The sequence below is a fragment of the Ochotona princeps genome, chromosome 6 (assembly GCF_030435755.1).
Source record: "Ochotona princeps isolate mOchPri1 chromosome 6, mOchPri1.hap1, whole genome shotgun sequence".
In the NCBI taxonomy this organism is placed as follows: Eukaryota; Metazoa; Chordata; class Mammalia; order Lagomorpha; family Ochotonidae; genus Ochotona; species Ochotona princeps.
In genome coordinates this window covers 13788015-13805083 of record NC_080837.1, presented here as the reverse complement: position 1 = coordinate 13805083, position 17069 = coordinate 13788015, and the positions used below count along the sequence as shown (strand labels likewise).

General features: G+C 54.4%; 1 protein-coding gene across 2 annotated transcripts in view; it reads left to right on the top strand.

The window, feature by feature from the left end:
* CORO2B (coronin 2B) overlaps positions 1-17069 on the top strand; it is a 106024-nt gene that overhangs the window by 85627 nt on the left and 3328 nt on the right. For both annotated transcript variants that reach the window (XM_058665328.1, XM_004577947.2), the window contains exons 4-11: positions 7431-7580; positions 8068-8232; positions 10028-10144; positions 11795-11899; positions 12284-12380; positions 14748-14860; positions 15121-15211; positions 15395-15534. In XM_058665328.1, coding sequence (XP_058521311.1) covers positions 7431-7580; positions 8068-8232; positions 10028-10144; positions 11795-11899; positions 12284-12380; positions 14748-14860; positions 15121-15211; positions 15395-15534 — 978 coding nt within the window. The remainder of the gene's footprint in view (positions 1-7430; positions 7581-8067; positions 8233-10027; positions 10145-11794; positions 11900-12283; positions 12381-14747; positions 14861-15120; positions 15212-15394; positions 15535-17069) is intronic.

The window sequence follows — 17069 nt, the reverse complement described above, 5'->3', positions numbered from 1 at the left end:
TTCTTTACCACAGCAGACCTCAGCTGCTGTACTGTGAAATAGAAATTCTGTTGTACTTGTGAGAACTGAATGAAGATGACAGGGCTTCCTGTCTGCAGAGAGCCCTCCGTGCATTAACTGCTCCTCTCTGCTCCCTGAGTGGAAACAGGGAGTTTGAAAAGTTTGAATGGCTGGAGGGCTAGGGTCTGGGGTTGTCTTGCAGGCCAGTGGTCTCCCCACTCGATCTCAGCCTGCACTCAAGGAGCCCCCAAACAGGCTTTCCAGTGCTGTTCTCCTAAAGTGGCCGGGCGCTGGGCATGCTTGGGTGCTTAGGATGCCACATCTGATGTTAAGAGGGTCCCGGCTCTGCTCCCAAGCCCAGCTTCTGGCTAAGGTTCCTCTGGGGAGGCAGCAGGTGACGGACATTCCATGTGGATGGCAGGGACTCGAGGACTTGGGCCATCATCTTCTGCTTTCCAGAGTGTATTAGCCGGAGGCTAGATCAGAAGCAGAGTAGCCCGGATTCAAACCAACTCTCCAACAGCGAGTGCAGATGTTGTAAACCATCTGCAGTGGCTTAGCCACTGCATCACAATACTGACTCCTGTACCTTAGGGGTTTTTGTTTTTTAACAGTTAAAAAAAAATTTTTTTGAAATTTTAAAATGGAGGGCCCAGCGCAGTAGCCTAGCAGCTAAAGTCTTCACCTTGCATGCACCAGGATCCCATGCGGGGGCACCTCTAATCCCAGAGGTCCTGCTTCCCATCCAGCTCCCTGCTCATGGCCTGGGAAAGCAGTCGAAGACAGCCCAAAGCCTTGGGACCCTCCACCCACGTGGGAGACCCGGAAGAAGCTCCAGGCTTCTGGCTTCGGTTCAACTTAGCTCCAGCTGTTGTGGTCACTTGGGGAGTGAATCAACAGACGAAAGATCTTCCTCTCTGTCTCTCCTCCTCTGTATATATCTACCTTTCCAATAAAAATAAATAAATCTTTTAAAAATTTAAAAATGGAAAGAACTGGCGCTGACACAGTGGTATAGCAGGTGGGGCCACCTTCTGTGGCACCAGCATCCCATGTGGATGTGTGTTCATGTCCGGGGCTGTTCCACTTCTGATCCGGCTCCCTGCCAATGTGCCTGGGAAAGCAGCGAAGGATGGCCCAACTGCTTTGGTTCCTGTCACATAGGAGACCTGGAAGAAGCTCCTGGCTCCTGGCTTCAGACTGACCCAGCTCTTGTCACTGTGGCCATTTGGGGCGTGAACTAGAGGGTGGAAAAATCTCTTCCTCTTTCTCTGTAAGTTCTGCCTTTCAAATAAAATCTAAATACATAAATCTTGAAAAAAATACAAAAAAATATACAGGCTCAGGATATGAAGACAAATTTCATAATGTGTTTGTGTTTTAAACAGTTAATACAAAAATTTAAAAAAAGTTCGAGCAGTTTATAAGATTAAAAAGTTCCAGCAAGCTAGTATTGCTTTACTGTTGAACAGGAAAAGCATGTTTGATAAATTCCACCTAGCCTAAGTGTTTGCAGTCTGCAGTGTACACAGCCCAGCGCCATGCCTTCTCTCCCCACTCAACCACCTAGCCAGAGCCAGAGCAAGCTCCCTTCCCAGCAGGTGCCAGGACAGGTGTGGACACGCTGCATGGCACACCGCGTTGCCGATGCCCGCAGTGCACAGGACAGCAGCCAGAGTGCAGCAGCTGGCGCCCACACCGCTGGCAGAAATGCCTAATGATGTCATTCTCTGAACCTGCCATGTCGCTAGGTGATACACGTCTCTCCTTGGGGCCAGGGGTACTGTTTCCTGGAAAAGATAAGCCGAAGGGGAGGCCATGCCCCCGCCCCACCTAGTTGTCGGCTGCTTTCAGGGGTCAGAGGGAGGGATTGGCAGAGGCAGGGTTTAGGGGACAGGAGGAGGAAGGCAGTTTGCTTGATTTCAGATCCCGGCTCCTCCATTCCTAGCTGTGTGACCCAGGCATGTTTTCTAACCTCTCTGTGCCTTGTGCCCTTGTAAACATTAGGGGCTTGTGTATCTTGATATTCATTCCAAGTTCTTGCTCCCACAGAGATCAGAATTCAAAGCAGAGGCATAATATAGTGACCAGTGGGGGTGGGACTAAAAATGAGTACAGCACCTGCACAATCATTAAGCCTCTCCAGCATCCCACGTGAGCACCAGCTGCTCCACTTCCAATCCAGCTGTGGAAGATGGCCCAAGTGCTGGGTCCCTGTCAGCTGTGTGGGAGACCTGAAGGAGCTCCTGGCTTCTGGCTGACCCAGCTCTAGCCATTAGGGCCATTTGGGAAGTGAGCTAGTGGATGGAAGATTCTCTCTCTCTCTATCTCTCCATGTCTGTAACTCTGCCTTTCAAATAAATGAATCTTAAAAAGTAAAAGTGAGAGTGAATACACATTCACGTATGAGTGTGGGTGACCCCACATAGAAGGATAACCATCATGAGTGGGCCAGAGAGCTGCCCAAAGGAGAGAGAATGGTAGGAGGGCAGAGAAGGACCCAGAACAGGGGTCACAGGGGGTGTCTCCACCTGGAGCAGTCCCCTTTATGGGGTAGGAGTGGCACCCTAACTGAATATGCAATTGGGGTACAGTCTGGGCTGGGTTCAGTGTGCATGAGCTTTCTGGGAGTTTTGTGGCACCCACACAAGGAATTTAACTTCCGCATTGACCATCACAGCCTCTCCTCATTTCTGGTCTTAGATGAGACACATGTGCATCATGGGAAAGTGGGTGCACTGGATTGATGGGTGAAGGGGTGAAGTGAAAATGAGGGGCTGTGCAGAAATTGTGGGAAAATCTTCCAACTAACTGTGGGTGCCTGAACTTTCTGCTAGTTCCCCCATAGCCTAAGAATGACAGCATATATGACAATGGTGACAATAAGTAAGACAACTGTCCTTGCAGGTGCCCAATTACATTTTGCTATTGCCCTGACAGCCTCCTCCCAGGAGTCTCACTCTACATCCAGAATCTCTAGATTCTGGGTCTCAGGTGGCCTTCCCACCTGTTTGGGTTTGGAGTGATTTGTGTCCCACGGTGAGAAGCAGTGATTGGGTGACAAACACCAACAGGAAGGTCTTGAAGTCTCTCGAAGGGCAGGCAAGGGACAGGAGATGGATTTGCTCTTGGCCCCAGCGTCCTGCCTGGGGCATGCCGAGTTGCAATCCTGGAGCTGTGTGCTGTGTTGCAGCTAACCTGGACACGTCTAGAAGGCAGAACCGGAGCTATGCACTCCTCTCCCATAGCACCCAGAGGTGTGTGTACATGCATTGTAAAGCAGACACTAAGGAGCTGGGATTCAGATCTCCTTGTTATATACTGGTCCACTGTGAATGCAGGCTCCTCATTGGAATGCCTATACTGTATCCAGCTAACAAGAATTGTCTAGCTGTGAAAGAAGCAGAGATGCCAACTAGGAATGGCGTCTTCAGGTGCTCGTTGGACCATGGCTGTAAGTGCCAGCACCCAGAGCATCAGAGAGCAGAGATCCTGTTGGAACTGTGGGAGCATGTTATGAGGACCAACTTCATTGGACTTTCCAGGGACAACAAAAACAGACTAAGGACTGTCCCCCAACATGTCACAGAGAGGTGCTGGCTTTGTCCTGCTGAACTGAGTGCAGGCCTGACCCGGGGAGCTGTGTGTGAAGGGGACAGTCCCAGGCCCAGCTGGCCAGCTGCAGAGAAAGTAGACACTTTTGCCCTTGTCCCCACCCCTTCCTTCCAGAAATCCGGTCTGGGGATCCTCCTGGATTTCCTGTTGAATGGAAATGACCTCCTAGAGCAGGCCCACAGTCTCCTCCTATGCCCTGGCCACTCTTTTTTTCCAGCAGATCACTTGAGTGCCAAGTGGCTACTGTTCCTTTCCCAGTTACGGGGCCCATTCACATTGTGCCAGCTGCGTGCTGCAGCTGAGGTTGGAGCCAAGCCCGGCTCCTACCCTGAGTGATGGCAGAAGCCGAGACATGTGGGAGATGAGCAGATAGCAGGGTCAGGTCACTGGAGGGGGTAGAGTGGGACATGATGCCAGGATAACAGCCTGGCTGTGGGGGGTGTGTTTATTCTGGGACCTCAGGCCCTGCTTCACCTTAGCACATGGCGCCCAAGGCCTCTACGAGCTGGGCTGCTTGTTTTTCTGAGATTCTGTGCTCAAGCAAGCCTTCTTGAAGCCATGATGACAAGTGTGACACAGAGCCCCAGATCTCCTCTGCTCCATCCTGCTGAGCTAAACTGCCTCAGTTTCCCCTCTGTGCCCAGGCCCACACACTCCTCAGTTTTCTGCCTCCTCTCCCCTCCCACAGCCCCAACCTTGTCTTTTCAACCTTGGCCCAGTGCTCACTCTTTCTAACCCTGCTCCTCCCTGATTCCTTCACATGTATCCAGCTGCTTGACTGCAGCCAGGCTCTCCCCGACTCTGCTCCAGGGGGTTCACTGTGTGCTGCCCAACAAGGAACCCAACACACTCACCCCAGCACCCCACTGGCTCACAGGAAGCTTGGATTTTGGTATTAGAGAACTTTCTCGATGACCAGAGGCAGATTTCTACCTTTGTCAATATTTTGGCCGCAAGGGCCTTGATCTTCTGTGGGCATATGCTGTCTTCCACCCTCAAACTACAGCAGGACACACCCCATCATATCCCATAAATATGCACCAGTAATTAACTTTGAAATAAAGTGTTAGATATCCACAAAGAGAACTCTCTGCCCCAAAACTTCTCCCCAGTGGGCTCTCTTTCCACTTCCTTGCATCCAAAAGTTTCTAGAGCTTCCAGTGCAGGTGTAAGTGAAGATAACTAAGCAATAGGGCAGAAGATGCCCCTTAGAAACCAAAGAGAATTCAAACAAAGGTGAGAAGTTATGTTTGATCTATTGAATGGGGGGAAAATGACACACCAGGTTTTCAAAAGATGCAGTTCTAGGGGCTGGCGTCATGGCATCATAGGCTGGCTGCATATGGGCACCTGTTGTTGTCCCGGCTGCTCCACTTCCCATTCAGCTTCTGCCTATGGACTGGGAAAACAGAGAAGGATGGTTCAAGTCCTTGGGCACCCACATAAGAGATCTGGAAGAAGCCCCTGGTGCTTCCAGCTTCAATCTGAGCCAAGGACTACGTGGAGGGCTGGCCTTCCTGGGGGCCTGGGGCCACCAAAGGGTATTGCCATGTGGAAACTGCCCCCCATTGGAAATGTCTCTCAAATCAGCTTTGGAAACAGAAAAATGGCTTAAAGCAGATCCTCCTCACCTGAACCTACCTTTCTCACCCTGAAACTTCCCGGTCAACAGAAGCATGAGCCAGGTCTAGGGGACCACACATGTGGGACTGGTGCGATTCTGTAGCCTGAGGAGGAAGCACCATCCCGGGCAGGGAGCTTGGCCAAGGAGTCCCCTTCACGCCCAATCCATGTCTTAGTACTAAGCCAAATGTCTGCACCATTTTTGTTGTTGTTGTTGATTTTGAAAGGCAGAGTCAGAGACACACAGAGAGAGAGGTGTCTTCCATCTACTGGTTTACTCCCCAATATGCCACAATAGCTTAGACTGAGCCAGGTTGAAGCTAGCAGCCAGGAGCTTCCTCTGGGTCTCTCACATGGGTGCAGGGGCTAAGGACTTCAGCTGTCTTCTCCAGCCTTCCCAGGCACAGCAGGGAACTAGATGAGAAGTAGGGCAGCCGAGATTCAAACTGGTGCCCCGTACAGGATGTGCTGGCACCACAGGTAGTGGCTTGCCATGATGCTAGCATCCATACCTCAGTTTTGTTTGTTTATTTGTTTGTTTGATGTGCTTATTTACATGAAAGGCAGTTAAAGACTGGGATAAGTCAAGGAAAACGGATCTGGGCATGGAGGAAGGGAGTGGGCTCCCATCCACTATTACCCTCAGCAGCCAAGTCAGAAGCCAGCAATTCATTCCTGGGTCTCCTGAGTGTGGGCAGCAGGGACCCAACTACCTGCTGTCTCTCATGGCACACATTAGCAGGAAGCTGAGATGGGGAATAGAGTCGGTCATCGAACCCAGTCAGTCACCCCCATGTGAGACGCAGGCATCCCCAAAAGCATCTTAACCACTGCCTCTGTTGCCTGCCCCCTCTGGCTGTATTCACTGTACTCTTCATGGTCTTCATCTGTGGCCCGCAGTGTGACCATCCAACAGCCCACTGCACGCATCAGTAGGACTTTAAATCACGTCCTTGGTGTTGGCCACGTAGAGTGTGTCTGGTGGCATTGCCGTGAACGTCCTCAGACCTGGAGACTATTGCTGATGTTACACAAGCAAAGTTACTGGGTGAGAGTGTAACCCACAGGGCTTGTGGCTCCTAGCGAAGATGCCAGCTCACTTCCACAGGGAGGCTACTGACGCATGTCGGGCTGCCAATACCAGCTGAGTCTTCGGTCCTCACTAGCGTTTGCTAACCTTGGTTTGTTTTTGTTTTACTAGGTGGCTGCTTATATATATATATATATATATATATATATATATATATATATATATATATATAATGTTTATATATAAAAGGTATCTCAACGCTGGTTTTCCTGCTCTCCTCCTCCTTACAAGCAAGGTTTTTGGGGAAGGGAAGGTCAGGCCTACAAAAGGCTGATGAGGCCTTAGCTGTCATCACAGGGGCTCCTGTCGCCCCATCCTGTTACACGATTGTCAATACCGACAGGTCCTAAACTGTCACCACAGTGATCTCATCTGATGCTACTGCCAGCAAGCCAGGCTAGGCTCCCAATGTGTGTGTGAGAGATGGCACAGTTGGGTCTGCAAGGTGTGGCCTGAGTGACTGAAGCCCATGGAGCCTCATGGAAGGGATCAGGAGACAGGCTGGGGTGAGGTGGGGGCAGAGAAACAACCTTGGGCCCCCTGTTCTCAGTGTGCTCACCCCCCCACTCTCATCTGCAGGAGATGTCTTCCTGTTTCCTCAAGAACTGGCGCAAGACTGGCGGCAGCAACTGCAGCCAGGCTCTGTGCGTCTAGGTAGCAACAACAAAACAAAAATGGTGCAGACATTTGACTTAGTACTAAGACATGGATTGGGCGTGAAGGGGACTCCTTGGCCACCCCAGAGCCCATCAGCTCAGCGGCCTGCTGCCAAGCCCTCTGCTCAGACACCCAGCCTGGGTCAGGGACAGAGCAGGGGACAAGGCCAAGTGGTGCGACACGGGAACTGGGGCTGAGCAGAGCCTGGACAGGGCATGCGATGACTAGCAGGGGCTGCGGGTTGGAGGGTCCTCCAGCTAGCTAGGCTGAGGCAGCTACCACACACCCATACGCCTAGTTCTCTATAGTCCTCCTGCCCAAAGGAGCAGCCCCAATGTCTCACTCAAACTGTGCTCTGAGAAGCAAGACCACTCTCAGAAAGCCAGGCATCCTAGGGCTAGGAGCGCCTCCCTGCCCCTGTTCACCCCTGGGTCCCCCTCTGCAGGTGCGGATCTGGGAGATCCCCGAGGGCGGGCTGAAGCGGAACATGACAGAGGCGCTCCTGGAGCTGCATGGGCACAGCCGACGCGTGGGGCTGGTCGAGTGGCACCCTACCACCAACAACATCCTCTTCAGTGCTGGCTATGACTACAAGGTGCATACCCCGGGGCCCACAGGCCACCTCCCGGGGGAGGCACAGGGAGTGAGAAGTGGTGGGAGGGTCCCTGGGGGACTTGTCAGGAGCACTGTTACTTCCTAACCGTGCTATCCAAGATTGTCTCACCTGCTTCTTTGCTCGTTCATTCATTCACATTTGCTCATTCATTTATTCACACACAAACTCTCTTTCCCTTTACCCCTACCATACACTCTAAAGATGTTCCAGCCAACTGGTACCCACCTGGGAACTGGGTTCTTCTCATTAGCTGGGGAAACTGAGTACCAGGGCTGGGACCTGCCAAAGACAGTGACACCAGCACCTTGCCACATAGAACTCAGCCTCATGCCCCAACTGCCTGCACACCTGGGGCACTGCCAGGAAGGGCAGATGTAGGGGGGCAGCCATGGGAGGAGTTGATTCTCCCAAGGCTGAGGGATCCAGCCAGGTGTGGCCTTTACCTCCCGCACGTCTGCCCCTGCAGGTACTCATCTGGAACCTGGACGTGGGCGAGCCAGTGAAGATGATCGACTGCCACACGGACGTGATCCTCTGCCTGTCCTTCAACACAGACGGCAGCCTGCTTACCACCACATGCAAGGACAAGAAGCTACGCGTCATTGAGCCCCGCTCAGGCCGCGTTTTGCAGGTGGAGCCTCACGTGGTTCCCAGCTGGCTGGGGAGGTGTTGTCGAGCTCACTCCAGCTTTCAGCCCAGCCTGAGGCACAGGCCACGTGCCTGGACACTGACCAGGAACCCCACTGTGTTCTGGGTTGAGAAGGAACCCAGGGTCCTTTTCTGCCCCTCTCCCACTGTGGCAATGCCCTCCCTCCTCTACAGCACATACATGTCCTGGTGTTTACCAAGTCCCACACTGACCCAGAGGAAGGAATTTGGGGTCTAGTGAACACAGCCCAGAGAGTTGTCCCCATCCACAGATGGCTGCAAGTGGGGAATCTGACAGTGAGCTGAGCCCCGCTGTTGGCCTTGGAATCTCTTGGGTGGTGGGTATGAGGAAGGGAGTGGGGATAAACCATGAGGATTTCCTGAGCATCTGTTGGGTGCCAGCCACAGGGCTGGGTGGGCTGGGAAATATGTCAACATTTGAAGTTTGTCTCCTAAACCAGAAAGGGCTGATGGTAGGCCCGGTGGAGGAGCCCAGCATTGCAAGTGTACCACCACCAACTTCCAGAAAGTTCATGAGCAAAAGTATGCATGAGCAACACATGTTTGCACCAAAAAATTTAATTCTTAGTTCCATGGTGCAGGAACTTTTTGAAGTCCTCAGCCCATGAGTATAAAAATCACAGTTGTCAGAGTCATCCGTATTCAAGCTCATTACATGACACACGCTGTTTTCATAGCCTTCAGTGCAGCCCTCTTCCGTGGGCCCAGTTCATGCATGGGAACATTGAGCCTGGACAAGTGTAAGTTTGCAGTGCATGGTTCTAGGAGGAGCCCAGCTGACCAGGAAGGGTGGTGGAGAGTGGACAGAATCTGGCCTCCAGCCCACACAAAGGGACACGAGTCCAGAAAGGGTGAGGGACTTCTCCCGGGGGCACTTCCCTGCCCCCCCCCGGTCTCCCTCTGACCTGAGGCTGATTCACCTGGAGGAGGCAAGGCCGGCTATGTGCCAGGAAGAACATGAGGTGTGGTAAGCCGAGGGGCAAGAGAGGGCTGAGAGCCACCCAGCGAAGCGGGGAGTCCCCCGGGGAGCCAGCAGATGAGCCTCATCCTTGGAGTGGGGATGGCAAGCCCTTCCAGGCAGTGCTGTTGTCAGGATTAAAAGGGGGCGTTCCTTGTGCCAGTACCACGCCTTTTCTGGTACCTGCCAGGATTCTCAGTCAAGACTGGCTCCCCCTTTCTCTGGTGCCCAGCTATGTCAGAAAAAAATACACAGGCCTGGATCCCCAACTCCCAGCACCCCATTGCTCCCAGCCTCCATGTTGGTGCCCTGGGCTGCTTTCACAACTGACCACAAACTGGGAGGAGGGCTTCAGTCAGTGGGAAGTGGAGGCCGGAGGTCACAAACCACAGAGGCAGCAGGGCCCTGCTCCCTCCAAAGCCGGGGACAGCGTGGGTGCCTCCTGCCTCTGACTCCTGCTGTAGGCTGCCTGTTTCCTTGGCTCATGGCCCCATCACTGCAGTCTCCGCCTCCGTGGTCGCAGCTGCTGTGGCTCCGTGCAGCCACATCACCTTACCCTCTTACAGAAACATGGGAAACAGCAGTGGGTTCCCCCAGGCTAATCATGTTATTTCAGGATCCTTAACTTGGTTGTACCTGCCTGGAAGTTTCCTCCAAAAATAAATAAATAAATAAAAACAAAGGAAGCCTTGCCAGGACCCAGGAATGGAAGTAGAGGCAGCACTTTTGGGGAGCCGCCCCCAGCCCTGATGAGTGCTAGGGCCCTGGCTTACTGCATGCTCTCTCTGTTGCCCATCAGGAGGCAAACTGCAAAAACCACAGAGTGAACCGAGTGGTGTTCCTGGGAAACACAAAGCGGCTCCTCACCACGGGGGTCTCCAGGTGGAACACAAGACAGATTGCTCTCTGGGACCAGGTCAGTGTGGGGCCCGGGACTGGCCAGGAAGCTGGGCTGGGCATTCTCAGAGGAGGGAGCAGACCACACAGAGCTGAGCTCATGTACTCTGTGTTTCCCATTGGGGCACGAGGGTAAGGTGAGGGCATCTGAGTTCCTCACAGCCTCTGCTCCAGGTGTAGGGTAGGAAGAGATGTCAGAGCAGCAAAGGGCCAGAATCAACTCCCGTGACGCCAGAATCAGCTTCCGTGGGGTGGGCCTGGAGGGGTCAGCCCCGGTCCTGTACTTGCTTAGGGAGTGTATCAGGCAGTGCTCCTCGGTGCAGCTGGGACTCCACCAGCGGGTATGAGGTCCACTGGGCTTGGGCAGCCCTCAGGCCACCCCTGACTTGGGTCCCTCTGAACCCCCTGGGCGTGGAGGGCAGGTGCAGAGCTGGGCTCCCCAACAGTCATTGCTCCAGGTTTTAGGCCTGGCTGCCTGGGATTCTGGGCTGGCACTCCTTGGGAACCAGGGTCCTGTTCGCTTCTTTCCTGCTCCCACTGCTGAGCACCGGGTGCCCAGTTCTGTGTGTGACCTCAGGCAGGCCCATGTCCTCCCCTTGGTTAAACAAAGGGCTTGGGTGAGGGCGGGGTTGGACGGTCCTGGCGGCTGCAGAGCCTGTGTTCCCAGCAGAACTGCTGAGGGCACAGCAGGACAGAGCGGAAGCAGAATGGAGGAAGGGGCAGAGGGCAGAGGAACGGCCTGCTGGGTTGGGGAGCCTGGGCCTGCATAGCCGCCTCTGACAGCACCACCAGCCTGGCCTCTGCGAGAGTGGAGCCTGATGGGGAAGTCCTTCAAAGGGGGTGGGAACTTGGGTGTAACCCTGAAGCCATCGCCTGGACTGCCTGCATCCTTGCTGATGCACAGCCTCGAGGCAGCAGGTGATGCCACCACCCACACGGGAGACCTAGGTTAAGTTCTCTGCTCTTGGCTTCAGCCTGGCCTCGTCCTGGCTGTTGTGTGTGTTTAGGGAATAAGCCAGCAGGTGGAGAATCTCTCTCTCTCCCTACAACTCAGATGAGTCTTTGAAAGGTCTTCAAGGGCCAATGTCCCGCCAGCCATACCTGAATGATGGTCACTCGCTTTCCAGAACTCGGAGGCTGAACCCCACAGGGTGCACAGGAAGCAGTATGTGGGGAGGGGGTACTGAGGTAAGCCCCTGCCCTGGGCTGGCCATCACATCCAGGGACTCAGCCTCGTGCTGTCCTGTAGCACACACTTTTGAACATCTATGGGGGTATTTTTAAAAATCATCTGTTTGAAGGCATGAGTGATAGAGAGATCTCTCATTTGCAGGCTCATTCCCCAGATGGCTGTAACAGTTGGGGTTAGGTCAGACTGAAGCCAAAAGTCAGGAACTCTATGTGGGGCTCCCACCTGGGTGGCAGGGGATCCCACATCAGTGGTAGGGGCTCCAGCATGTGGGCCACCATCTGCTGCTTTCTCAGGGAGCTGGCTCTCCATTATTTCATTCTGACACCGCAGGTGGCAACCTGACCCACCATGCCACAGCACCAGCCCTGTCCACAGGGGCCTCAACACACAGAAGGCAGAGCCCCCGCGGTCCTGTCAGGATCTGGGGAGGTGATGGTGCCACATCCTCTTGTCACTCCCCCTCTCCTGTCCACACAGGAGGACCTGTCGATGCCCCTGATTGAGGAGGAGATTGACGGCCTCTCTGGTCTCCTGTTCCCCTTCTACGACGCCGATACTCATATGCTCTACCTGGCAGGAAAGGTAGTGGGGAATGGGGACCCTTAATGCCATTGTACCCCTGTTCCTCCTGACGTATTCTCCTAAATGGAGCCTGACTGGGTTCTCTGTCTTCCCCATGGCAGCCCAGGTGCAGGTCTCACCTTCGTTTGCCTGCCCCCTTCTTGTACCCCGTGACCCTCGCCCTCATGAAAGTGCTGGAGAACACAGCTGGAGGGAGGGCAGGTTGAAACACCTGCCAGGAGACTCCTGTCCATCGTACACACACAGGCCTGCCCGGCCCACTTCACCAGCCAGGGCTAGAGGCCAGGTGTTTCCCCACTCCTGTCCCCAAGGCACAGGGCAGTGGTGTCCGGCAGTCCCTGAGCCCTGCCTGCCCTTTCTTGCCTGTGTCTCTCTGGCCTGTAGGGGGATGGAAACATCCGATACTACGAGATCAGCACGGAGAAGCCCTACCTGAGTTACCTCATGGAGTTCCGCTCCCCAGCCCCACAGAAGGGCCTAGGTAAGGATCTGAGCTTCCATACCTGTGGTGGTGGCAAGGAGGGGGTCACCGACTCAGGGCACCTCCCTACCTTGCAGGGGAAAGCTGCCCCCCTGTTCAAGGCTGTAGCTCCCGAGCAAGGCAGGCTGAGCCCTCCTGCAGGGCTGTGCTTGGGCGGTCAGCAACCTCCCGGCCGCCTGTAACTTTGCACCTTGCTCCATGCACCCATCTGCCCTCATCTCTGTTGGGCATGGTGAGTTGGGGAGTGGGGGTAGAGGAACATGCAGGCAGAGGCAGGGATCAGGTGGTCCTCGACCCCCACAGTCTCCTATCTCTCAGTCCTACATCATTGTCCTCCAGTCAGCTGCCGTTGGCCATGAACTTCTGCATCTGGACTCGTGTCCCCCAGGTGGCCATTCTCTCCAGGGTCCCTGCTTTCAGCTCTCTGGGTACCTTTGCCCTTGGAGTACGCATCCAAACTTGGCGGATCTGTGTGCTAGATGGGGTCAGCTGTGTGTCTGAGAGTCCGTTCCAGGGACGCACCACAGAACAGAAACCCCAGTGACTGCTCCATCCACCTCACCTTGCCCCCAAGCCCAATGTGCCCCTTCACTCAGAGTGTATTGAAAGTAGCCTGGACTTGGGAGTTGGGCCTGGATCTGCTCTCTGTCCTGATTGTGCACTGAATCCCTCCAGCCTCCGTGTTCGTATCTGTAAGATGCTCTTCCTGCAGGGACGATGGAGAGCTTGGGGCCTGTGTGCATAAAGCACCTGGTGCAGCACTTGGCTCCTCCTACGCCCTCATGTGTGGCACTTATTAGATACCCACTTGGTACCAGGCCCTGCCTGCTAGGTCCAGGGGTCCAGAGCAGCTCACACGGGAGATAAGCAGATGAGCCCTAGGCAGACTACCTAGTGGGGTGAGTGCCTGGGGGATGCTTTTGAGCAGGGAGTAGCCAGGGAGCTTGCTGTGTACGGACAATGACATTTCAAGATGAGATCTAAAAGGCAGCAGGGGAAAAATCATCCATGCCAAGGCCCTGTGGTCAATGCGAGGTCGGCATGTTCTGAGACCTGGGGAAGTTAGTGTGGCTGAGTGTGAAGGAGGCTGCACGACCAGCCAGAGTTAGGAAGGGCAACTTGGTCCAAGAAGGGGCAGGGGCTGAGTTCCACGGAATGTGGTAACCAATAAGAGGAGCTCGGAATTTACTGAGATGTGATAGGGCGAGGATGAGGAGGGAGGTGAGGATGAGCGCTTGCCCTCACTCTGGATCCAGAGAAGTTACATAGCTGACTCCAGGCAGGCCGCGTGGCTGCTCGGCAGCAGAGGCAGGATTGAAGCCCATGTTTGCAGACTTCAAATGCTACCTGGGTGACCACCCCTCCCCGAGCCCCTTTATCTTGGGGCACAGCTTTTGGTCCAGTGGGCAGAGATGAAGCCCCCACTCAGGTTCCCATTCCCTGTGCCCCCTTCCACCATGGCGCCAGGCAGACCACACTCCCTGCCCTGCCATCTCCGGTGGGGCCAATGACAGTCCAGAGACCCAGAAGTTCAGCGAGTTAGGGATACCAGCTGGAATAAGGGGCAGAGTCAGGGCTCACACCAGTGCTGTGTCTTCCAACCCCTGCCACCGCACACTGTCAGCCTTCCCTTGGTGGGTGACCAGCAGATACTGCTGCTGGGGACCCCATGGAAGGGGATCTCACACAGACAGCTTCCATATGCATGTGCAGTTGATGGGGGAAGATACAGCAGCTGGGAAGCCCTGAAGCCTGGGGTATGGGGCCTGGTTTCTCTCTGTTTCTGCTCTCTATGCCTGGAAACAGAGGTTGGGGAGATTGTGTATTTCAGAATGGCACCCCTTTTGCCCTCTGCGCCCCAGGAAGCCCATCTGTAAAAGCACGGATCAGGGGCTGGTGCCATGGGGTAGCAGGCTAAGCCTCTGCCTGCAGTGCATTCTTTATGGGTGCTGATCCAAAACTTGGCTGTTCCACTTCTAATGCCGCTCCCTGCTGATGGCCTAGGAAGGCAGCAGAGGATGGAACAAGGCCTTGGGATCCTGCATCCATGTGGGAGACCCAAATGAAGCTCTAGCCATTGTGACCATTTGGGGAGTGAACCAGCAAATGAGAGCTTACTCTTCTCTCTCTCTCCCCTTCTCTCTCTCTCTGTAGCTTTGCTTTTCAAATAAAATAGAGCAGAGAAAATGCAGGGCCCGTTCTAAAAGGCCCCTGCATAAAGTATGCAACCATGGGGAGGCAGGACTTGTAAGGAAGCCTTCAGATTGTCATCCTCACTCCCACCCTGGCTGAGAACATCAGGGGTCGCAGAGGGGAGCTGCAAGGAGAGCCCTGGGCCCCTCGCAGACCGTGTGTGTCTGTCCACAGGGGTCATGCCCAAACATGGCCTGGACGTGTCAGCCTGCGAGGTGTTCCGCTTCTACAAGCTGGTCACGCTCAAGGGCCTCATCGAGCCCATTTCCATGATCGTGCCCCGGAGGGTGAGTGGGACTTGCCCCGGGCAGCCCTGATGGAGGAAGTGCTGTGGGTGAGGGAAGCGAGGGGTGGGAGACATGCTTAGGGCACAGTGAGGGGGGCTACAGAGGTGGTATTCCAGGCCGGAGAGACTGTGTGTGTGCAAACGCTTGGAGACAGGGAAGCAGGTGGCATGGTGGGAGACCAGCAAGCAGAGGCCTGGCTGGACAGCAGGACCCTTCTCAGCAGCCACCCGCTATCTGCCCTTCTGCTCCCTGCCCTGCAGTCGGATTCCTACCAGGAAGACATTTACCCCATGACTCCAGGCACGGAGCCAGCTCTGACCCCGGATGAGTGGCTGGGAGGCATCAACCGAGGTACCATAAGGAGTGGGCTTTGCAGGAGGGTTCAGGGGCTGCCTTCTGAGCCTCCAGCCCAGCTCATTCAGTTCCCCAGTGCTCCCCACTACCACACATCCACTACCACCCCTCCCCCCACCATGCTGCTGCAGTCCGTGTCCCTCATGTCCCCCTCCTCCACCACCACCTTGGCTTCCTCAGATCCTGTACTGATGTCTTTGAAAGAAGGCTACAAGAAGTCCTCCAAACTGGTATTCAAGGCCCCCATCAAAGAGAAGAAGAGCGTTGTGGTCAATGGCATCGATTTATTAGAGAATGTCCCGCCCAGGACGGAGAACGAGGTAAGGAGTTCAAGTTATGGGCCTTGTGAGCCCTGGGAGAGTGAGGCCTTGACATGTCAGCCTCCCCAAGCCAGCTCCCTGCACAGGTTCATAACCTGCTGGTGGCCCACCCATCTGACCACCAGACTGCTCACTCAGGATGTTGTACCTCCCCCTGTAAATCCACTCCCAAATGCTGCCATTGATTGGGTTTACGAGAGCCATAAGCGCCTGCCCTCCTCGCTGGCACCGAGGCAGTGATGGGCTCTGACACCATCTGACTCAGAGGAAGCGACTGGCCTGGTGTTCATAAAAGTGTCCTGTGTAACATTTGTCCCAGCTCATTCAGGTTCATCTGTCACCCATCGTGTTTTTGAAAGCAGCTGTTTGGAACTCCCAGCCGCAGTCCCTAGGGCTGGTGCTATTCAGCTCAGCCGGAGAGTCACAGGATGCCGATCACCTGGGCCTGTCGTGGAGGGCCACAGAGGCTGAAACAGCGATGGCTGCAGGAGTCCTCTGCCATGAGAGCCTGGCAGTGCTGATCCCCAAGCTCTCTAGATCCTCTTCCTCAAGGGAAAATGGCACTTCAAATGCCAGGACCATCAAAGGGTGGACTCCTGGGTGTCCCACACTGTGTCCACTTGGAGGAAGTGGCTGCCTGCAGTTGCTGCCCATTGCCATGTAACAGCTGACCCAGAACTCAGTGACCTAAAGCTACACACACCAGCGACCTCCCAGTTGTTGCGGTGCTGGTGGGCGACCACCTGGAGGCTCTAGCAGAGTTCCACTGTCAGCCAGGGCTGCCGTTGCAGCTGAAGGTCAACAGAGGAAGGCTCTACTTCTATGTCACGAACGTGACCGGTGCTCAGGGCCTCAGGGCCTCAGGGTTGGTCAGCCGAAACATCCCATGATGGGTCACGAGGACTCTTGCCATGGGCAGCTCATAGCCAGGCCTGTCAGGAGCCAGAGAAGCGGTCTAAGGGAAGAGCTGCAGTCTGCTCACCGTCTGACATGGGAAATGATGTGCTGTTGCTTCCTTCACACTGTTCTAGCCGTCAGGTGCAGCCCATCCTTGAGGGCAGGCAATAACCTGGGGACTGTCTTAGCAGCCACCTGTTCCATCAAGTTAAAGTGAAACTCTTGTTTAATCAAAATGAGGCCATTCTAGACCTCTAAGATCTTAAAGGGAAGATTGGCAGGTGGTTAAGGGAGGCCATAACCGATGCTTGTGCCATTGTGATGAGATGCTCGGGTGTCTAGGGTCACGTGACAAATGGGATCTGCCCCCACACCATCCCTGAGGGACGTGGTATGTGGGGAAGTGGGTAGGGTCATGGTGAAGCAAAAACAGCCACAGATTGTTCATTGATGCTGGGTAAAGGCACTCGAGGGTTCATGATGCTACAATTCTTTCTACTTTTACATACAGCTAACCTTTACCCATTTAAAAAAAAGTCCCCTTGCTTTTTAATATTCTCTTTTAAAAAAAAACATTAATTTTATTTATTTGAAAGGCAGAATTACACATGGAGAAAGAGGGTGGAGGAGAGAGAGAG